The 23,634-nt window shown below is 45.9% G+C and overlaps 1 protein-coding gene across 6 annotated transcripts in view; it reads right to left on the bottom strand.

Moving 5' to 3' along the window:
- The window catches only part of ARMC2 (armadillo repeat containing 2), a 108,840-nt gene extending 86,315 nt beyond the window's left edge, over window positions 1–22,525 (bottom strand). For 4 of the 6 annotated variants that reach the window (XM_084777707.1, XM_084777711.1, XM_084777708.1 and 1 more), the window contains exons 1-4: window positions 22,159–22,309; window positions 15,736–15,991; window positions 12,348–12,420; window positions 825–999 (exon numbers count right to left, since the gene is read on the bottom strand). In XM_084777707.1, the coding sequence (XP_084633833.1) occupies window positions 825–999; window positions 12,348–12,420; window positions 15,736–15,991; window positions 22,159–22,243 (589 nt within the window). In that variant the 5' untranslated portion in view covers window positions 22,244–22,309. The other 2 variants (XM_084777712.1, XM_084777710.1) reach the window with 2 other exon arrangements.
- Window positions 22,526–23,634: the final 1,109 nt, after the last annotated feature.

Raw genomic sequence — 23,634 nt, 5'->3', positions numbered from 1 at the left:
TTTTGGGGGACCACTTCTATACTTTAGACTTAAGTCCCCCAGGCGACGCTCTCGTGTAGCTGTAACTGAGTTCTGCTCTTCAACTAAAGCCAGAAGCCATGCTGTCACTGCGGTGACTGTTGTCCCGACCGTGCCTGGCGGGCAGAACCAAGGCACGGCCACTTGTCCAGGTTCCCAGGACGTGCACAGCCCTCCAGCCTCAGCTCCCCCGCCCCCTTTTCAATGGCTAGCCATCTTCTGCTCCCGAGCCTTTCACCTGCCTGTCCTTTTAACTGAGGGTTGCCCATGGCTGCCTCAGTTTCATTAAGGCACACATCAACTCATGTGTCACCTCTTTGAGGCACCTTGACGAGGCCCCTGAGCTAAAGGAAATTACCATCACGGTACCTACTTTACCTTCTTCCCAGCCTGTGAGAACCCTTTAGGCTCAGTTGTTGTCCCGACACCATTTCTCTACCACCCCTAACTGAAGGTTCTCTGAGGACCGGGCCCTGTTGCCTCTGCACTAAGTAAGGAGCTCAACAAACAACAGACTGAGTGACTGTACTAGATCAGAGACAAAGGGGGACACTGAATTGCCTGATACCTGATGCATTTGGGTGTAGCATTATGGTGTGATGCACACCCCCACCCTTCCTCGTAGATGGTGCCTCTTCCCCAATGGGGAACTACCTGAAGTTAGCCGGGGGTTCGTGTGACCTGCTGACCATACCCCAGGCTATGTGGACATCCCCGAGTTTGTCTGGGTCTTCAGGATGTCTCTCTCTCACACACACACACACACACACACACACACACACACACACACACACACAAAGCCTTACAATGGGCAGCAGCAGGAAAGGATCTGTCAGGCAGGAGAGTCCCCTGGGACGCAGCCCTGTAGAAGCGTGCACGTGCGCCACTTATTCTTCTTATCTTTGCGGGGTCCAGCGGAGGTTTCGGGAAGGAGAGGCGGGCATCCTCCTCCCTGGTGGGAGATGCTGGAGCTTTGGGCTTCTGCAAAGAGATTTGAATGATTGGTATGAGTCTTTGTCTCAAATAAGGCTTACCACATCCGCCCTGGACCTGACCCACCCTGCTATGGTTTCTGCTTGACTTCACTGTACCGTCTTATGGGCCATCTCACTCAACATATTTACACACACACATATACACACATGCACATACACATGTGCACACACATGCACTCACGCACACACATGTGCATAATACACACATGTGCACACCCATACACACATGCAGGCATACACATACATGCATATACATGTGCATAATACACATGTGCGCACACACATGTACACATGCATACATACATGCACGCACAGATGCACACATATACACAAGCATATACATATGTGCACATACATATATACACACATATATACAAACATATGCATGAACATACACAGGCACACACATGTAGACATGCTGAACATGCACACACATATGCAGATATGCACACACATGCATACATATAAACACATACACAAGCATACAGATACATAAACCCAAACACACATATACATACACATACAAGACATGAATATACATACATACAAACACAAGACACACACAGACACATGAATGCATACACACACACACATACCTATGTATGTTTTGGTTTTGTCAGTGTATCCTATGAGCTGTTCTGCTGCAACACAGCTTAGCATATTTGATCTATGAAATCCAAGTTACTTGTACAGACAAACAGTTACCTGTGTCAGATCTGTCTTGGCAAATATAGAGTATCCGCATGCTTTGCAATGTGCTGTGTTTAGGTGAGTGCAGAAACCATTAGTTGGTCTCAGGTCTGTTACCTAGCACTTGGGATGCTGGGGCAGGAGAATTTCAAGTTTGGGCCCAGCTTGGGCTAAAGAGAAAGACTCTGTCTCATTAAAAAAAAAAAAAAAAAAAAAAAAGCAAAAAGCTGGGCGTGGTGGCGCACGCCTTTAATCCCAGCACTCGGGAGGCAGAGGCAGGTGGATTGCTGTGAGTTCGAGGCCAGCCTGGTCTACAAAGTGAATCCAGAACAGCCAGGGCTACACAGAGAAACCCTGTCTCAAAAGAGAAAGAGAAAGAGAGACAGAGAGAGGGGGAAGGGGGAAGAAGGGAAGGAGAGAGAGAAAGACAGACAGACAGACAGACAGACAGAGAGACAGACCGACAGACAGACACTGGTGTGCACTGTAAGCACCTGTACACACCTTAATCTCTACAAACACATTTTGCAAGGCTATCTAAATTTTAGACTCATTCAGATTAAAGAATGACAAAGCATAAACCCAAGAAGTTATATCATACTTAATATATAAAAAAATTTTTTTTGAGACAGGGTTTCTATGTGTAGCCTTGTCTATCCTGGATTTGTTTTGTAGACCAGGCTGGCCTTAAACTCACAGAGATCTACCTGCCTCTGCCTTCTAAGTGCTGGGATTAAAGGCATGCGTCACCACCACCCAGCTTAAAAATGTTAATTTTATATCTCAAGAAGTCTGGGGGCTGGAGATATGGCTCAGTGGTTAAGAGCGCTGCCTGCTCTTCCAAAGGACCCGGGTTCAATTCCCAGAACCCACATGACAACTCAAGACTGTCTGTAACTCCAAGATCTGAGACTCTCACACCAATGCACATAAATTAAAATTAAATAAAATGTAAAAAAAAAAAAATTCTGTTGTAAATATCCTTCAGAAACAACACTACTGGCAAAATACCTTTAAGGAGTTTTTGCTTGTATGTTGTGGTATGTGTGTGTATGTGTGTGTGTGTGTGTGTGTGTGTGTGTGTGTGTGTGTGCGTGTATGTAGGGGGTGCATGTATGTATACATGACAACATTTGCCCATGTGGGCATGTGTGGAGACTAGAGGTTGATCTCAAGATGTCTTCCTCAGTGAGGTCTCCACATTATATTTTTGATGGGCTAGCTGGACAGCGAGCCTTGGAGATCCACCTGCCTCTGCCCCACAATGCTAGGCCTACAAGCAGGGGTTGCCAGGCCAGGCTTTCACTTGGGTGCTAGAGAGAGCAAAACTGAGGCCTTTATGCTTGGGCAACAACATTTTACCTACTGAACCAACCTCCTCAGCCCCTTTTATGTTATATATTATATTATGTTTTATATTATATTATATTTTTTGAGACATCATTTCACAAACTATCCTTCTCCCTCCATGGGCCAAAGGCTGGGACTACCGGCATCAGCCACACTGTCTACTTCTTTTTAAAGATCTTTAAGATATGCCATATGTAGGGCTGGAGAGATGGCTCAGTGGTTAAGAGCACTGGCTGTTCTTCCAGAGGACCGGGGTTCAATTCTCAGCACCCACATGGCAGCTCACACCTGTCTTTAACTCCAGTTCCAGGGGACCTGACACTCTCACATAGACATATATGCAGGCAAAGCACCAATGCACATAAGATAAAAATAAAGCCAGGCATGGTGGAACACACCTTTAAATACCAGCACTTGGGAGGCAGAGGCAGGTGGATCTCTGTGAGTTCGAGGCCAGCCTCGTCTACAAAGCAAGTCCAGGACAGCCAGGACTACAAGAGAAACCTTGTCTAGAAAAAACTAACTAACTAAATATAATAATAATTATTTTAAAAAGCTTTTTACCAAGCTCCCTGATAGCCTGTGGCCTAAACACCCTATGTCTGTGGCTTCCAACCAAGGCCAGAAGCTCCTGGTGACAGTGTGACTTGGTCACACTTTTGCTCCTACTTCCAACACTGTCTGGCTAGGAATGCAGCAGCCGAGCAGCAGCAAATGCTTCTGAAGTGGCTGCCAAGCACACGTAAGTCTGAGAGTCACTTCTGCAACACACGAAAGAATGACTCACTCTATACAGCAAGTTAATAGCAAATCTCCAAAAATCCAGTGGGAAATCCTCATCAGATAATTTGGGGGAAAATGGCTGAGGCTACCTCCTACACACACCCTCTCAAATACATGCACAGATAGAGAGCATAGGCGTCTATGTTAGAGTTCAGCTAAGAACGTACGTCGAAATGACGGAATTCCTCAAAATATTTCCTATTTCCTCTTGCCCTTCGCATCCAGAATCAGTTTTTAAACCAGAGCCAATGCGTCTAGTGACTTTAGAAAAAGAAAATATTTTAAAGGCACGGGAGAAGGGGAAGTAAGACAGTCAGCATGGCGGATCGAGCTGGTCAAGGGACAGTGGAGTCCTTCCTGGCTTTCTGAACTGGCAAGTCAGGACTTCTGAGCTCGCTGAGCTGTGATCCGAACAGAGCAGACCGTTCCTACGCACACGTTCTTAACTCCCAAATAGGAACACATTAATACTAGCTCCCTTCTCTGTCCCCGAGAGCCGAGCCGCTCACGCCTACTACTGCACTTGCCTCCCAGGTGGTTTTAACTCCTCCCCAAAGTCAAGGCCACTGACGGAGCCTCAGTAAAGACCCAGGTTTTCAGGGGCCTATTCTGAGGAAGTCACATCCATTTGTCTGCACGCAGAGTGCCGTGTTTGTTTAGGGCACCGTCCCCAGCTTCTTGCAAAAATAATACTAAGACCCTGACTGACGCAGGAAGCTGACAGTATCAGAAGAGTAAAGAGATTAATACAGGAAAAGGAACAGTTTATAATGAAAGACCAAATGAGTAAGTAGCACTCATTGCTGAAGGCCAGTATAAAGTCTTTTTGTCTCAAAACATCTGTACTGAGAAGGTGTGGCAAAGCTCCTCGATTAAGGAGGCATTCCTCTGGGCATGTCTGTGAGGCAGCTCCAAAGGCGCTAACTAAGACGGGAAGACCTGTGCTGGAATGTGGGTGGCACCACAAGCTTAGGCTCAGATGGAGTAAAACAGAGGGTAAGAAAAAAACTCAGCTAGCACAGGAGGTCTCCTCCGCCTCCGGTGGCCCATGCAGGGAATTGTTTTCCTCATCTGTGGACTTCCTGCCGCTAGGATGCCGTCTCAGCCTGGCCCCAGATGCAACAGAACTGATGACTCTGAGGGCCCCCCCCCCCACTTAGTGCTCAGAAACTGAGTTAAAACAAAAACAAAAACAAAAACACCTCTTTTCTCTTTAGCTGTGTGGCTTGCAGATTTTGCAATGGCAACTGATAAACTGAGGAACCCTTGAAGCTCAAACCAGGTTTCAGAAGTCTGCCAAACAACGCATAGAAAACAATGTTCTACACAGGTGCCTGGCGCACTCCACATGCTTGGGGGAACCAAAAAAAAAAAAAAAAAGCTCATTAAGAGGGAACATGCAGGGGGCTGGAGAGATGGCTCAGTGGTTAAGAGCACTGTCTGCTCTTCCAAAGGTCCAGAGTTCAATTCCCAGCACCCACATGGCAGCTCACAACTGTCTGTAACTCCAAGATCTGACACCCTCACACCAATGCACATAAATTAAATAAAAACATTTAAAAAAAAAAAGAGGGAACATGCAGCCTGGAACACTAAACTTCCTCCACACAGATAACCTGATTGTCCCTGGCAGGTGACATAAGGGGTCTCAACTGCTCCTCAACAAAAGTATTATTTCCTAGTGTAAAATTAGTCATTGTTTATATAGTGGAAACCTAATTGACCTTACTATTGACCTTGACACATTATTTTTCCCCATGCCTTTAATCCCAGTACTCAGGAGGTAAAGGCAGGCGGATCTCTGAGTTTGAGGCCAGCCTGGTCTACAAAGTGAGTCCAGGACAGCCAGAGCTACACAAAGAAACACTGTCTTGAAAACACACACACACACACACACACACACACACACACACACGCACACATGCATGCACATACACACACATACACATACATACACACACATACACACATGCACACACACATGAAATGATTTTATAATTCCCTTCCTCCCTTCCATACTCCTTCCTCCCCTTTCATGTATATGCATGTGTAGTGTATATGGAAGCCAGATGTCAAAATCAGAATTTTTCCTCAGTCGCCTATCACCTTATTCTACCCTTTAAAAAAATCTATGTGCATAGATATTTTGGCTGCATGTGTGTCTATGTTCCACTTGTGTGCCTGGTGCCTGCTGGGGCCTGAAGAGGATGTCAGATCCCGGGAACTGGAGTTACAAACTATTGTGAGCCAAGACATGGGTGCTGGGACTGGAAAGTGGGTCCTCTGCAGGAGCAGCCAGTGTACTTAACACTGAGCCAGCCATCTCCCCAGCTCCTCCGCACCGTATTTTCTCTCACTGAACTTACAGTCTGATGATTCAGCTACACTGGCCAGCCAGGGAGCCCCAGAGACTATGCTGTCTACTTCCCCAGCCCAGGGGTTAGAGGTCCATGCTACCACGCCTGGGTTACTACATGGGTGGTGGGGACTGAACTCGGGTCCCCACGCTTGCATGGCAGTCAGTCACTTTACTAAATGGGCCATCTCCCAGTCTCCCCCCCCCCCCCCGCCTCTCTCTCTCTCTCTCTCTCTCTCTCTCTCACACACACACACACACACACACAGACAGAATGTCCTGTGGTTTGCATGTCAAAATGGCTTCATGAAGAAAATCATTAGAATATTTTCTTATGAATTCAATGATTTTAGAAGCCAGGGGCTATTACAAATAGTTTAAACTCTCCTTGAGAGCTTGACATCCAGCAGGCTTTGCTGCCCAATGCTAACCAGTGGCTACAATCAAGGACACTAAGAAGGTCATGTGTTAGAAGGACAACACTCCACTGAATGCACACTAACAGGCTATTTCCAGTGAACAACCCAGCCAGAGAACACACAATTACCAGAGCATCGAAGGGCTCCTGCTGCCACTACTCATCCTTGCTTCCTGGTTCCTGGCCTGACTCCCCAGATCACAGAATGAAGGCAGGCTCTTCTCCACCTTTCATGAAGACTGTAAAGGGCTCAGTGACGACATCACACACACACACACAGGCACACTCACACACGCACACATACTCAAACCCGCACATACACACACTCACACACATGTGCACACACATACATACACAGAGGCGCACACACATGCACACTCACGCACCCATGTCCGAGCACACTTACACACACATGTGCGCACGTGTGCACGCACACACACATGCATGCACATACACACTACAAAAAAAGATTAGAAAGCAAGTCTTTCTCCTAGGCCCCCAACCATTGAGGTGTGATAGCTGAGTGTGCATTTTTGCCCCTGTAATTTTCTCCACAGGTGACTGGGACTTTCCTGCCACTCAAAGTACTGTGTGACTCAACTATAATGTTACTATGCATTTCAGAAACAGAGAGAGAGAGAAAAAAAACTGTTTGACATACCCACTGTACTTTTCCTCATTCTGGATTGTCTCTAGCCTAAGGCATGTATGAGCCCCTGCCTTTTAAAAATATATTAAATTTTGTTTCACTTGCCCAATCCATGGAGTTTGGTTCTTGTCAAATACTGAAGACAACTCAAAGTAATCGGTTGTGCGAGGGGTTGGGGGAGGGGGATGGTTGGGGTGGCTGACCTTCTTAGATGGTGCTGTCAGTCAGTGTCTACTTCATCTTTTGAGAGTCTGCCTGCTAACTGTTAATTAGTATAAAGTGCATTGGCTGCACTTCTTTGATGTCTGTCTTTTCTCTGTGTCAATACAAAGCTGATTAAAAATACTTGGGGCTTAAATAACTGGGCTTTGTACAGCTAGGAAGTGGAAGGAGATGGCTGTGGTGGTGACGATGCTAGGGGCACAGGTCCCTGTTTGTTCACATGGTCACGCCTCTGTAAGAGAGCAGCTGCTTCTCTGTGGCCTTCTAGAAGGCCGGCTAATAGAGCAGCAGGATGAACGTAGCAAGACAGTCTCCTCAGCTGCCCCAGGTCTCAGGGCTACTGCTGAGAAAAGAAGAAAAAGATGGACCTGGGTCTCTACACAGTAGGTAGGTGTGGCCATTAATGAAAGGCTGCACACAAACTGCAGGGCTCTCCCTGTCTTGGAAGATTACAGGTGTTGACAGGTACCCTCCTGAGCCTGTCAGACTAGTAGCGAGGCCTGAGCAGCCAGGCCCCAGAATCCCAGCTTAGATCCTGCCCAAGGCATGGGCTGTTTGGATTCTGAGCAGCCCCTGGCTTCCTGGAGAGCCTGGGGTGGGGGTGGTGTAGGCCAGATGAGAGCGGAGAAATAGAAAGTTCAAGAGGTTTGATAATGTGGTCAATGCAGGAGTTCAAGCAGCAGGCCTCTCTGGGGTTTTACCTCGCTAGCTACTTAAGGGAGTATTAAAAGGCAGATTGTCTGCTAAAGTCTCCTAAACTCAAAAAGAGATGTATGTTCCTTAGCTATGAGATATTCCCCTCCCTCCTCCTCCCTCCTCCTCCCTCCTTCCCCTCCTCCCTCCTCTTCCCTCCTCCTCCCTCCTCCTCCTTCTTCCTCTCTCTCTCCAGTGGTTATGTCATCCTTCCATCACCACCCTCACCCCCAACCCCTGCCATCTCAGTGGTGCACGCCTATAATCCCAGCTCTGGGGGCAGCAGAGGCAGGCAAATCTATGTGAGTTCGAGGCCAGCCTGGTCTACGAAGGGAGTCTAGACAGCAAAGGCTACACAGAGAAGCCCTGCCTTGAAAAAAAAAAACAATAAATAATAAATAAATAAATAAATGGAAAAGAGATGAATGGTGGGATGCAGAGCACACAAGGCCTTTTGAAGACCTCTTGACGGGCAACTTCAAACTTTCATTACTGTTTAAGCTCAAAGATGACCTTTACGTAACGTATACATTCCAGAAATTTTAACTTAACATGGAAATTTCTTGGGACTATTTTTTCCTTTGAACACAACACCCAAGCATTCTGAGAAACAAAATTTCAGACCCAAACAGAGGCAGATACAAATGTCTAGTCTAACCCCTAATCCTGATTTCCTCCAATGGTGTCAGTCAGCAAGGACCATGCTCACTCCAGGAAAAAAAAAAAAAAAGAGGCGTTTAGGAGCAAGTATGCCCAAACTAAGTGACATCTTCAAGCCAAGAGCAATGCTCTAGCTGCCAAAAAAGACTACAGGGGTCAGAGGCATGTGTCAACAGCATCTGGCAAATTACTTATGCAGTATCTCTTCCTCAGAAATATTCCAATTAGTATTTTTAAAATTCAAGTACATTTTGAGACAGATGGGGTCATTTGGAGATGGGTTGAGGGACGCAGGGTTTTCTGAGCTGTGGCAGCAGTTCTGTAGTCCTAGAGGACAGTGCCTATGGTTCTCATAAGATGCATGTTTGATCCTTAGTTTCCAATAGTTCATCAAAACAAACACTCACACACGCACACACGCACCAACGTGTGCACGGGAATGCACAGGAACGCACAGAGTAATGAAAATTAAGAAGCAGCTTGACTAAGGTCCCGTCTCCATGAGAGTCTAAGAAGCTGGCAGAGGTCTTTGGGGGAAGGTAGCCATAAGACAGGATTGGTTCAGATTCTTCGTAACACCCCCAAATGCTGACAGGCAGCCAGGAGAAGGTGTGCTTACTGTTTAGACAGGGTGAAATGCAGCCTCTCTGCCTGGGTGGATAAATAAGGGTCCCTTTAAAATAAGCCCCTACTGACAAGTGTGGGTGGGTTTCTTTCTTAGCCTTGGAGTTTTGAAGCTCTGTCTGTCATGTTGAACAGGCTAGCCTCCAGTGTGCTATGTAGCCCAGGCTGGTGTGAAGTCGGAAGCTTCCTGCTTTTACCTCCCAAACCCTGGGATTCTGGGACTGGACTGCCACATCCCACCAGCACGGCGATTAGCTGAGTCCTCGGGTACTAAATGCTAAGTGTCGCTTCTCTCTTATGTGGTCTCTGAGCGTCAACACCAGATTTCACCCTCTAGGACAGAGCCTGCAGATAACTGGGCCCTAAAAACATGGTCTTGTGAGGTGGGCCCTAACGATACGCTTTCAGGGCTGTCAGCAACAACACAGCCCAGTCGGGATTGCCTTAGGGATGGGGTTGGCTAACACTGCCTAAGGACCAAACTCCATCTGTATGTCAAAAAAAAAAAAAAAAAAAAACAGCATAAGGCACCAGAAGAGTCTCTGACATAAAAGCCAGAGAGCAAACCGAACCTAAATCTGCAACAGGGGCTATATAGGGAGAGCAAAAACGGAGTTGAAAATTACAACGTTATATCTAAAGTTATGCACCCATGAAACAAGGACAGAATACTACCTAAAAGTACAAATGAAAGGTTGAGCCGGGCAGTGGTGGCGCATGCCTTTAATCCCAGCACTCGGGAGGCAGAGGCAGGCGGATCGCTGAGAGTTTGAGGCCAGCCTGGTCTACAGAGTGAGTCCAGGACAGCCAAGGGCTATACAGAGAAACCATATCTCAGAATAAACAAAGCAAAACAAACAAACAAAAAGAAAGGAAGGTTGAAGGAATAGGAAAGGAAAACAGAAATGAAAAGGATACAATAAGTGGGTTAGAAAAAGGAAGTGCATAAGAGAAAGGAGAAAGGAGAAGAAAAAAAACTGAAACAGGAAAAAAAGAAACAAGTTTGAAGAGCTGGCCCAACAGATCCCACATCTGAATAACAAACTCAAAAAGAAAAAGAAAGGAAAACGAAACCCAGCAGGTTTGATCAGCACGCATTGTATATACATATGGAACATAAAACTGAGCTCCGTTAGCATGTGTCAATAAGAGCTGGTTGGGGGTGGGGGCGGGGTCACGCTTGAAATGATGAGAGGACACTTCCCAGAGCTGAAGGGCGGGAGGTCTCACAATGAAAAGTCTCTGAAGTACTCAGACTCAAGATGAATCAGGAGGAGGAAAGGCTCATCATCATGAAATTTCAGGACTTGGGGTGGGCTAGTTCTCCTCAACCTGGCATAAAGTAGAGTCACCAGGGAAGAGAGAATTTCAGACGGGAAACTGCCTTTATCAGATTGGCCTGTGGGCATGTCTATGGAGTAATTTTATGGACGAGCCCAGCCCACTCTGGGCAGTGCCACCCTTGGACAGGTGGGTGTGGGCCATATGAGAAAGCAAGTTGAGTAGGCCGTACTCCCAGCAGCAGCAGCCTTGCAGGGTCTTGGCTCCAGTTCCTTCCTCCAGGATCCTCCCCTTGGCTTCCTTGGAAGATATAACTTGTAAGTTAAATAAACCCTTTCTTCCCTAAACAGTGTTTTATGGTGCCCACAGAACAACTGGGAACACGAAGAGAAATCCTACCAACATCCAGAAAAGAAAAGCAGGAGCCAAGTCTCAAATCCTCTACTCTCCACAAATGCTCTGAGGAAACCGCTCTATCCGAATCAGGGTCAGGCGAGACAGAGAAGGGCATGGAACGGAGGAAACAGGAAATAGCCCTCGTAAAGGGAGGCGGTGCTTCCCAGGATGATGGTGAAAGGCTGGCGAGGAGAGCAGTGAGTGGGTAGGCCATCTAGAGGGCTCTCCCAGCAAGCTGACTGGACAAGATGCCCTTGTCTCCAAACAAAGATGATTTGGATGGATGAGGACAGTGTGAAGCTGAAACAGAACCACTGCAAAACTAAAAACATAAGACAGCTCCCATCAAAAAGGAATCAAAAGTTGACCCAGGCTAGATGAGGCAAGCAGCGTCAGTCCTTATTAAGTCAAGGGTCAGCTGGGAACAGGGTTGATGTAATCATCATTCGAGAAAGCTGGTCGAAGCTAAGTTACAGTGCAGCCATGGGGGGGGGGGGGCAGGAAGAAGGGGGTGTGCCTGAGGGATGGTGGCCGAAAGCACCTCCCATCTCCCAGAAGATGAGTCTTCCTGGAAGTCATGTGGGAGAGCAACAAACAAGGGGGTGTCTAGAGTCTAGAGTCAAGAAAAAAAAGAAAGTGCCAGAAGAAACGCACTGGAATAAGAATAATAAAAGATAAGGAAATAAAAAGCCATTCTTTTTTTTTTTTTTAATGATTTTTGTTTGGGTTTTTTTTTGGTAATAAATTTGGCAATAAATACTCTCTCTCTCTCTCTCTCTCTCTCTCTCTCTCTCTCTCCCTCCATATATATATATATATATATATATATATATATATATATTTTACCTTTTAAGTACATATATGTGTGTATGTATATATAGCACATATATACATTAAAATGTAAGTATATAATTCTCTTACAAATAATTGCTAAAACAAAAATAATATAGAACTTTTAAAACAATAAACATTATAAAATATTGTTTAGTAAATTACTTTAATTCTTTACTATAAAATTACAAATAAGCTACAGAAGCATTTCATCAGCTATTAAGCATTATACTTTGAAAAATGTCAAGCATCGGCTCTCATATTAAATTACTTGGTACACTTGGGCCTACATGATAATACCCTTAGCAGTACAAGTGCTGACTCACAGTGCTTGGGGGTCAAATCCATGTCATAGCACTGGTGGTGACAGGAAGTACTCACCAGCTCGAGGGGCCTGAGACGGGTGCCAGAGATAAGTCTGGAATCGGCTAAGTCAAAGCTGGACGCATGAAGGCTAGCAGAAGAGATGGTGGAGAGGGTTAGTTTGTGAAGGACATCTCTTTCTAGTACATGCTAGCAAATACTAGCTGAAAGGCAGGCAAAGACATTCACCGCATGAGCATTGAGAAAAGGCAAGTTAACACGGCCATAGCACTCAGAACTGTTAAGGATTTTCCTATTACTTTTAGGAAGACTAAAAACACTGGGTAATGAACTCACGGGGGCACGTGACTGTAATCCCAGTCCTTGGAACACGGAAGCAGGGTCAAGACTAAGCTGAGTTATATGACAAGACACGGTCTTAGGTGAAATTTGTATATGATAAAAAGAAGATGGACGGTGATGGAGCTCAGTTTGCAGAGTCTTGTCTACTTGTCTACCGTATCCAGGGCCTTGGGGTCAGGCTCCAGCGCTGCATGAGACTAAGTGGTACGGCAGCCACTTGTAGTCCCAGCATTCAGAAGGCTGAGGCAGGAGGATCAATAGCTGAAAGTCATTCTTGACTACACAGCAAGCTGCAGGCCAGTAGGGCTACCTGAAACCCTGTCTAAGTAATAACAATAAGAATAATTAAAAGGAGGAATATATGTGTGTATACATATTAAAAGCTTTCTTGTTGTAACTTTATAAACTTGGTATGGCTGTCACTATTAATTATTTCATTTCAAAGTAAGGTTTTTTTTGTTTTGTTTTGTTTTGTTTTGTTTTTACCCAGTGTCTACAATTATCTTTAGGAATTTGGTCAAATGCAAACTTTTAAAAAAATTGTCTTGAAAAATTAATTAATAAAATCTACCACACTAACAAGGTTTTTAAAAAAATCCTATGATTCTATCAATAAACACGATTTTCAACCAAGGAGAGAAGGGTAGCGTCTCCACTTGATAAAGAGGGTCTCCACACATTCCACAGCTCACATCACGCTTTGTGAGAGGACCGGAAGCCGTCCCACTAAGATCAGGGCAAGGCCAGGACTCCCCCATTCACAGCTGCTTTTCAACAACACACTAGAAGCCACCAGAACTCAGCAAGACAGGGAGAGGAGGCAAAGGGCAGCCTGGGAATGAAGAAACAAAGTAACTTGGCTTGCAAAAAGCGTTACCATCTCTGCAGAAAAGAACACAGAAGTGGCAACATCCAAGCCCTGCTGGAATAAATGATCGGTTATAGCAGGATACAAGATTAATGCAAGTCAATTTCCCTACGGGAATAGAGAAGTGGAAACTGAGATGAAAATACAATATAACAACTGAAGGGCTTGGTTTGTAGCTCACCAAAACATACACGATCTGGGAAGAAAATGGTAACAGTTAAAGTAGTCAAAGGAGAACTAACAATCTGGAGAGAGAAACCATTTTGGTGGATAGAAGACAAAATAAGTGTTACATTGCTGATTTTTAAAATTACAACATTATTTATAATGAAGCTTTTTAGAGATGGAGTTTCCAATTTATAGAGTCAATGCAATCGGAAAGTCTCAGCAAGTAATTTTGTATCAAAAAAGTGATTCTGAAGTGTGTACGGAGAGGCAAAAGACCCAGAGTAAGCAACATACTACTAAAGGAGAGCAAAGTTAGAAGAGCGACACCGCCTGACTTCAAAACATCCCACGATGCCAGCAGCAAGACTGCTATAGTGGTGAAAGAATCTTCCACAGAAACAGACCTGCAGACACAGTTGAGTGATGAGCAAGGCAGTGGAGGTGCTCCTTGGCTTGCATCAGTTATAGCCCAAGGAACTAACTAAGATGAACATGTTAAGTCAAAGGTACTTGCGCACCTAACCTACTTATGTTAGAACTTGTCAAGGCAGCACACTACAGATTGAGTTCTTTATTCTCGTGACCCTATGTCCTACCGGAAGCTGCAGCTTGCTACTGACGGTCAGCATCCTACCAGTGCATCCCACTGCGTGTGGCTAGCCCAGGGGAGTGTCCAAATTTGAAGTCTAGTTTCTCCTGAGTACACAGCACTTCCACAGCATCAGAAAATCCAACTTTATACATTGAACCATTGTAAGCCAGTGACTCTTGCAGTGCAGAAAGATAATCTTCCCAACACCCACACACCCACTCACCTGCACACCCACATACATGCACACCCACTCACCTGCACACCCACACACCCGCATACCCACATACCCACACACCTGTATACCCACACACCTGCACACACACACACACACACCCATACACCTGCACACACACACCCCTGCACCCACATACCCACACCCCCATACACACACACACACACACACACACACACACACACACACACACACACAGAATCGTGGGGGAGACTTCACACCTGCCACAGAAATGTACTCAAATTCAGTTTCAGATCCAAATGTCTGAAAACTTGCACAAGATAGTGTAGAAGAAAGTCAAGATGAACTTGGATATGGTAATGACTTTTATATACAGCAGTGACGTCATGCTCCAGGACAGAAAGCTGATCAGCTAAACTATACTAAAATTAAAAACATCTGCTCTGCAGAAGACAGTCAAGAGAATAAGAAGTCCAAGTCTGGTAGGAAGAAAAAAAAAAAAAACCTCGCAAAAGATGGATAAGATGAAAGATGGCCATCCAAGCTACTCAGAGAACTCTTTAATCTCAACAAGAACACAAACAACCCAATTTAGAAACTGGGCCACAGACTTGAACAGATGCCTGACCAAAGAAGACACACAGATGGCGAACAAGCATATGAAAAGATGCTCTGCATCACCTCACAAAGGAAAGATGCAAATCGACAAAGTCCAGAGCGTGCGGGGGGGGGGGAGGGGGGGGGGCCGGGGGCAGGGCTCACTTAGTGTTCTCGGAAATGCACAGCGGAGATCCACTGTGGAAGACGGTTGGGTGCTTTCTTTTAAGACCAAACATAATCTCACCATCTGACCCAGCCATGGAGCCCTTGGCAGCTTCTCAAAGCATCTGAAAACGTGTCCTTACCTAAAGCATGCACGTGGAGGGTTAGAGCGCTGATGGGCATGGAATGTGGATGTGGAATTTCTACTGGAAGTAACTCAAGCATTCGACTAGGGCCCAATCAGCCGGTGCAACTTTATCAGGTGCTAAAAAGACATGAGCTACCAAGCCATGAAAAACCAAGGAAGCCTAAGTTTAAATTCCTAACTGAAAGAAGCCAAGTAGAAAAGGCTCCGTAGGCATGACGCCTGCCTGCGCTTTGACATCCTGGGACACTCAGGACTATGGAGACAGTAAGACAATCAAGGACTGCCAGGGGTTGGGGGAGGGGAGGAGAGGTGGGGAGCACGTAGTCTGCTGGCCTAAATTTCCCTGTGTACCCCAAAGCCAAGCATCAGTACCTGAAAGATGAAGGCGGCCTGTTTTCTGGGGTTCTTGATGAGGCAGGCCCAAAGAGCTTCCTTTGGTCTTCCCGGGGTGTGAATGGCCTCTGGGTTCTGACGGATCTCAAGTCATTGCGGGCTTCGCTTATGATTTCTGCACTGGTCTTCGGTTTGGGCATTGAAGGCGGATGAAAGGCAGGCAGCTTTTCTAGCTTGTGATCATTTGAGGACAGCATGATTCCTTTGAAATTAAAATGGTCTTCAGAGACACACCCTGCAAATATGAGATACAATAGGCACAAGCTATTTTTTTTTAATCCGGTACTTTAAATGCACCCATCCATATCCTGAGCTATCCCTCCATATGTACGCCTGAGAAGAAACGCAGGCAGAGGCTTCGGGTGGGGGGAGCTGTCGGTGAGTTAAGTGCTGGCTATGTAAGCACGGGGAACCAAGTTCAGACCCCTCCAGCACCCATTAGACCAAGCTGGGAATGCAGCGTGTGCATGTAGCCCTGGTGCTAGGACGCTGAGGCAAGCCAATCCCAGGGACCCTGAGCCTGGCCGACTTGCCCAGATGGCAATCTCTAGGTAAAGTGGGGGGCCCTGTCTCAAAAAAATAAGATGCATAAATAACTCAGGAAGATGTCAACTCACTCCCATATGCACCTGGACAGACAGGAGCACCTGCACATACACATGCATACATGCATGTAACACACACACACACACACACACACACACACACACACACACATGACCATAAATAATTTATAGTTAAAAATTCAAGCAGTTAGAGGGCAAATATATATATTCCCATCTATCAAAATGATAAGTTGCACAGCTGTGCCACTCACTATACAATTGAGGAAAAGATGTCCAGGGAGGAAAAGGACAAGAACATCATAATCTACACACAAACACACACGCACACACTCACACACGCACACATACACACACACATATACACACTCACAAAAGCCAGGGCCCACTGCTGCCAGGCAAATGTTCCTCTACTGATGCCTAGACCCAGACCCAGATCCAGCCCTCATCCAGCCCTCATCCATCTCCATAAACCTACCTGAAAGTTCTGGAAGTTCTGTTGAAAGTCTTAACTAAGTTTTTTTTTTCCCTTCCCCACCAAGGCTGATACAAAGGGCTTAGAGAGGGTTAGACTGGCGCCCTTCCAAACTGCGCTGACTTTTCTAACAAACCCCCAAGAACGGCTAATCTCATATAGTCTATTTTATTTTGGAATGAGTCAATTCAAATCATCTTTACGATATTGTCCTTGGTGGGTAAGCATTAACAGCCAGCATTCCTTTCCCAGCCCGTCCTGCTCTTCAAACACTTAAAGCCGCGCAGCAGGGCCGTGACACAGCACTGATCCTTCTCAAGTGCCCATGTGGCCCACAGAGACCAGCCCAACGTGACAGTGGTCCAGATTCTTAAAAACTTATTTTGGCATCAAGGAATCTCATTTTTTTAATTTTAAATAAAACCTCAACTTCTAAAAAAATAAAATGAAAAAAAACAAAAACAAAAACAAAAAAACCAAAAACCAACTCTGCACAACCTCCAGAGAGACTGCAGCTTGACATCACTCAGGCATTTCAGCTAACTTTAGAATGTTTGGACTAAAAAGACAGGGTGAGGTGGGGTGGGGGGTTGGGGGATGGGGGGCAGAGGGGAATGAAACAAGAGAGGAAAGATTCCACTTCCATAAGCAAGGGATTCCTTAGACATGTTACATTATGACACTTTACACTAGGCCTTTGCACAACAGACAAGGAACATTCAATGTTAGTTAGGTCTACTCAATTCCCCCACCCTCCCACCCTCCAGTTTCTGAAAACACAACCCATACAAATATACCAGGGTCCTTAGGACAGCCACGGTACTGGTGTTTCAGGAAGCCTTTTAATTCAGATTTTGAGTTTAAACAAGGACCCTAGGAACACACACACACACACACACACACACACACACACACACACACACACTATCTATCTATCTATCTGCATATAAAACTATGGCAGGCCTAAGACATTTCACTCCTAGCACTTCGGACAAGATTAGATTATCAACTATTTTCAATGGGATTTGTTTTGAAATATATAAAATGCTTTAGAAATACATACACCTACTGGCATTTATTTATATTGTATGTATATTAGTTTTTGATATATAATATAAATTCAGCCTCATAATATACAACTTAAGTGGTCATGGTAGGTATGTTGGCTGGATTTTGAAAGACTCTTCCCAAGGCTTGGGGTGCAGTGCAATGGGGGAGTGTGCATTTAGGATGTGAAAGGCCCTAATACCAAAAAAAGGAAACAAAAGCCAAGGTAACTTGAAATCAAGTAACTTAGTGAGAAGTTTCTATACAGTAAAGACGGTCCTTTCCAGAGACCAAATCAGGTTGTCAACTCCTTTGGCCTCGCACAGCACTAATGAGTCCAGCAGTGCCCGAAGGGAAACGGACAAAGCTACTGAGATTCAACAGAGTGCTTCGGGGCTTGAGAAAGGCTCCTTGTTCCTGGCCCACAGTGCTCTCTGGCTTGCTTTCAGTTTCTATTGAAAAGTACACGGAACAAGGGAGCAAGAACTCGGGTCATGTTCTAAGGGTTCTGTAAAATATCTGGGCCTCTAGGTAATTAGAATGACCAAAATCTGTGGGGGAAAATGTAAGTAAAGGGGTTTTAAAAAAAATAGTATGTGAGGTGGAGTGGTGGTTCAGCAATTAAGCGTACTGACTGCTCTTCCAGAAGTCCTGGGTTTGGTTCTCAGCACCAACATGGTGGATTGCAATTGTCTCCAACTCTAGTCCCATGTTATTCAGTGCCCCCTTCTGGCCTCTCTGGCAAACTACATGCACATGGTGGACAGACATACACAAAGGCAAGACATCCATACACATGAAAATAATAATTTTAAAAAGTGTATAAATGTGGGCTGGAGAGATGGCTCAGTGGTTAAGAGCACTGACTGCTCTTCCGGAGGTCCTGAGTTCAATTCCCAGCAACCACATGGTGGCTCACACCATCTATAATGTGATCTGATATATACTGTATACATAATAAATCTTTTTTAAAACGTGTATAAATGTTCACAACGTTTTCTGTCTCCTCCCAAGTCCCACTTTGTTATTTAGTAAGAATAGGTACAACTTTGGCTATTATATTTACGCTAACATTATTAGCTAAATCAAACATGTAAATGTTTAATAGTATAAATAACAAACTGGTTATAAGGGTGGTTCTTTTGATAAAGAGAGTGTTTTTCTTGACAGTGGTTAAGTTACAAGTTAAGTTAGACACTATCAGTGGATTTTTGTCAACTTGAAAAACAATGACTAAGAATGCAAACATCTACTTACAACAATGGCATCCCAGAACCTTAACACAATCATGCTACAGAAAGCTTAGTTTTGTAATGCCTTCCTCACAACTGGAGCAAGTTCATTCTAATAAGGCTGATCAGCTGACGCAAGGGTGGAATGTTTCTCACAGGCAAAGGCCTCCATCTACATCTCTGGGAACACAGAGAGGAATAGTCTTCGCTCTAAGCAAGCTGGACCGCTAACGTCAGCGACACAGTTACTGCCCTATGACGATGCGCTCAATCTTCTTGAATACATCATCTCAACAAATCTTGCGACAATTCTACAAGGTAGACAGACTCAACGCAACTGTGAGAGGCGCGTATCTGGGACCGGTGGCCGAGCTACTGCAGACTTAGATAGGGAGGGGAGGGCCACGTTTGGAGGCCGTGGGTCCCCACTGCTTCCCTATGGGTATAAACACACTCCAGCAAGGGCAGCCTTCTCAGTGTGCACCAGTGGAGTATCATCAGCCCAGCTTGCATCCAAACAATTTCAATATAAGCAAAAAGTTGAGGGGGCCAATGAAAATGGACATAGCTGGCCACATGGGTGCCGAAACAGGAGACGATTTCAGACTGAGAGAAAGCACCTGGCAGGCTTATGGAGGTGACAGCGCTTGAGCTAGGTTCTGGAGAACGGACTGATGTTGAGGACGTGACAGTGACCTCAGAAGAAAACAATGAGTAAGCCAAGAAAAATAACCAGGATCACAATGCTGTGTAGTTCAGCAGCATCCCAAGTACTGGGGTCTGGGCGGGGACCGGAGGGAGAGGCACATGGCAGGAAGAAACCAAATACACGCTGATGCACGGATTGAAGATCTTGAAGATTGATGTGATTTGCCAAGGGTGAGCAGGAAGGAAAAAAAGAGGAAAAGTGACAGAAGTGGGCAGTTCTTGTATAACTCCTCTCACTCTACCTGAGAGCCATTTCCCCCAGGAACCAACCCCCTTCCTGGGTTTGGTGGCCTCTGGACAGATGCTGTGAGCTCCCCCAACTGGTCTCTGCCTTACACCTCTCCACAGTGCTAGAACTAACTGCGCACACATCTGGTGGTGGTGTTTCCCACCCTCAGACTCTGAACTTCAACCCTGCGTAGGGGCACAATGAAAGCCAGACACAACTAAGCTGAGAAATTCCCAGGCGAAGGCTTCATGGCTTCGCTCGTTGGAGATCTGCACTGTGCTAGATTATAAAGGCATATTGGATGTCATTTCTGATGGCACTGGATTTGTGAGGCTCTTTAGCAACATGAGTCCAAATGTATCTCTCTCTCCCTTTCCAGGGGCCCAAAGTGTGGAACTGGACAAACGCTGTGACCAATGAGGCGTGGATGGTAGCCCTGAGATTCAGGGGTGATAGTGACATCAAAGTCAGAGAAGAGGTGAGAACAGGAATGAGCCGAAGGAACAGGCACACGGGAAGACAGCAAGAGGCCAGAGGCAACAGGGGGGAGGCAGACCTCCAGGGGTCAGGGAGAGGCCAGGCACCCTATCAGAAAACTCTGGAGAGAAGAGAGAGGCTAATTTCTGTCTTGCACCCCACAGTCTTCAAGTCTGAGGTATCCAATGGGACCCCTAGAGTACCGACATCATCTGCAGGAGGAAATCTGAAACTGAGTAACTGGTTTTTGTTGTTGTTGTTGTTGTTGTTTTAGTGTGTGTGAGTGTTTTCCTGTGACTATGCCACTGTACCACAGCATGCAGTGCCTGCAGAGGCCAGAACACTGGATGCCCTGGAACTGGAGGTACAGTTGGTTGTGAGCTAGCATGTGGGTGCTGGCAACCACACTCTGCCCTCTGGAAGAGCAACCAGTTCTCTTGATCGCTGAACCATCTCTCCAGGCCCATGTGTTGTTGTTTTTTTTTTTTAAACAAAATATTTCTTACTGATTTGAAAGAAAGTCAGTCATTATTTACATAGTTTTATACCTAATTATAAAAAAACGTGACTAGCAGTAATCAAGTTCCAGAGGATCTAATGCCCTCTTCTGGCCTCAGAGGGCACTGCATGCACATGGTGCACACGCATACACACTGGTGTTCTCTTCTGTAAAAACCAGGGATTGCAATGACCTCTTAGGGCAGTTTTCAGCCTTGCATGAAATCATCCCTAAGCTTTAGCCTGGCCCTTAGAAATATTAAGAACTACTACTGTCCAGCCCGGCCATGTGTGCCACACTCCTTTAATCCCAGCACTTGGAAGACAGAGGCAGGCAGCTCTCTGTGAGTTCAAGGTCAGCCTGCTCTACAAAGAGAGTCCTAGGAGAGCCAGAACTGTTACACAAAGAAACTCTGTCTCAGAAAACAAACAAACAAACAAACAAACAAAACAACAACAAAACCCAAACAAAAGAATTACTGCCCAAGTGCTGTGTGATAAAGGAAAACACGGAAAAACAAAAACAAAAAACTTCTTATGAATGAAAAGATGCACTAACAAGAGAAATCACAAAAGAGGATGCCACTTATTCAATGTTTTCATCCATATCATAAATTTCCAAGTACAGAGTTCCATCCTTAATAAAAACAGATAATTTTTATTAACTGCTTTACTGAATGTCAGTTATCTCAAATCAACACCAAACGGCTACTCAGAGCCTCAGAGATTCACAAAATGAGATACAAATAGCGTGCCTTGCTTTTCTACCAAGTGAAAAGAATTGAAGTCGGCATGAATGGAAGCACGTGCTGTTAACAGTCGCGGGGTTGTGGTCAGAGACATTCTGTACACGTACGGTGTAATTAATATTGTTCCACATACACTTTATTGAGGACGCATCTGTCACCTAGAAAGTCTAAGTTTGTTCTGTGTGACCTTGGCTAGGTCGTCTGCCTACACAAAGTCGCTTAGTCTACCATCCTCTCAATTCAACCAGTGTTACCGAGGAGCTCCTGTTATCAAATACCAGGCAACTATCTAAACCGTCAGTGTTTCAGAGAGGACACCTGTGCGGACTGCGAGTATGCGGCCACCCCATGCCACCCTAGACGAGACAGAAAAGAGGACGACTGCAGGAGGGGTCCTTGGTGAATCCGAGGGGGAAATCCTCACCTCCCGCGAACAGGGCCGCTCGCCCACTCCCGGCAAAGCCTGCTGCTCCTCCACCGGTCCACGATAGGGCCGAGCGCTGGAGCATCCTCACCTCGCCCTCCCGCCCTCCGGAGCCCTGGCTTTGCCTAGCTGGCTAGCGTCTCCATGGTAACCGTACACAAACCACCTTCGGCTGCCTGCCGGTCGGTGAGCCTGCAGACCCAGGCCGCCTCGGAGCGACGAGCTTGAGAAGGTGCTGGGAAGGGGACTTCGCGGCTCGAATCAAAGCGCCTGGGACGAGCGCTAGAAATCCAGACTCTGGCAGAAATCAGCGCGTCCTCCAGCTTTTGCCGGGCGGCAGCGACTGGCAGGCAGGACAGGGGGAGGCGGGGCGGGGCGGCCCTTCTCCACTCTGCCACTGAGCCTGCGCCAATCCCGCCACGCTTGCTTGCGTAGCAGTGTCGAGGCGTGGCGAAGGCAGGTGGGGGGTACAGGCGGGAGGATGCCCATGGGGGAAAGGCAAGAGTAGGTGAAGGGGGGGGGACACTCTTCTTTTACGTTAGCAGTGTATTCAACCATGTTTGTTTCTCCCCGTGAGATCAGCGAGCCTCTATTAAACGACGGGCAGAAGGGACAGTTTAATGTTTTGGGAAAGAATCGGTTTCTGATTACAGATGTCAACATCCACCTGGAAACCGTTCCTTTACCGCTCCTCTCGTATACATAAGGGAGGGAGGGTGCTATCCTGTGTGTGTCTAGCTGAATCTTGAACTATGACAAATTAACTATAAAGCGCCGTGAGTGAACGTAGCAATGAATGCTAAGCTGCTGGGTAGTATTAACCCGTTGCGTTTGTGCAGCACTCAGCAGTGTAAAGAGCAAGCTCACAACAGAGCAACTAAGGGACCGGAGGTCTGATCAGGTGAGTGCCAGAACGAAGTCTAGGGTTGGGGTTGCTATGGCTAGTCGCATATGGCTATGGCTGTGTCCTTACTATGTCACTACGGCACAACGGAGCGCGAGGTGGGGGGGAGAGTCCTGCGTATATGTTGTCTACTTCAAATTCTGTTTGCTCCTGTACTGGATCATTAGGTAATATTGTGAAATACAAGCAAGACATAAGCTCTCGGTTTACAGTACGGTTTATAAATATAGGTATTATCAGAGCCAGTGTTTTCAACGCTGGAAAAATGCCATGTTCCATGGTGCCAAATGTCTTGTAAGAATAACTCAATTGCATCTATTTCGCAAGCATATTACATTTGATGGGAAATGACACCTGGAACTGAAGAAAGACAAAGGTGCTTAACAAAATTTCCCACATCATGGACAATAAAAACTCCAATCATTGATTAAGTTTAGGGCCCCAAAATAAATATTGTGTTCCCTGGGAACAGGATGGTATGAAGTCCCGGTTACTAGTCACCAGATTCAGTTGTGCAAAAAGACATTGCCTGCTGCATAGAAAGCCATAACTAGTATTTCCATTTCACAATT

The sequence above is a fragment of the Acomys minous genome (genome assembly GCF_964271855.1).
Source record: "Acomys minous genome assembly, chromosome: 3".
Classification (NCBI taxonomy): domain Eukaryota; kingdom Metazoa; phylum Chordata; class Mammalia; order Rodentia; family Muridae; genus Acomys; species Acomys minous.
This window is presented reverse-complemented; position numbering and strand designations above follow the sequence as displayed.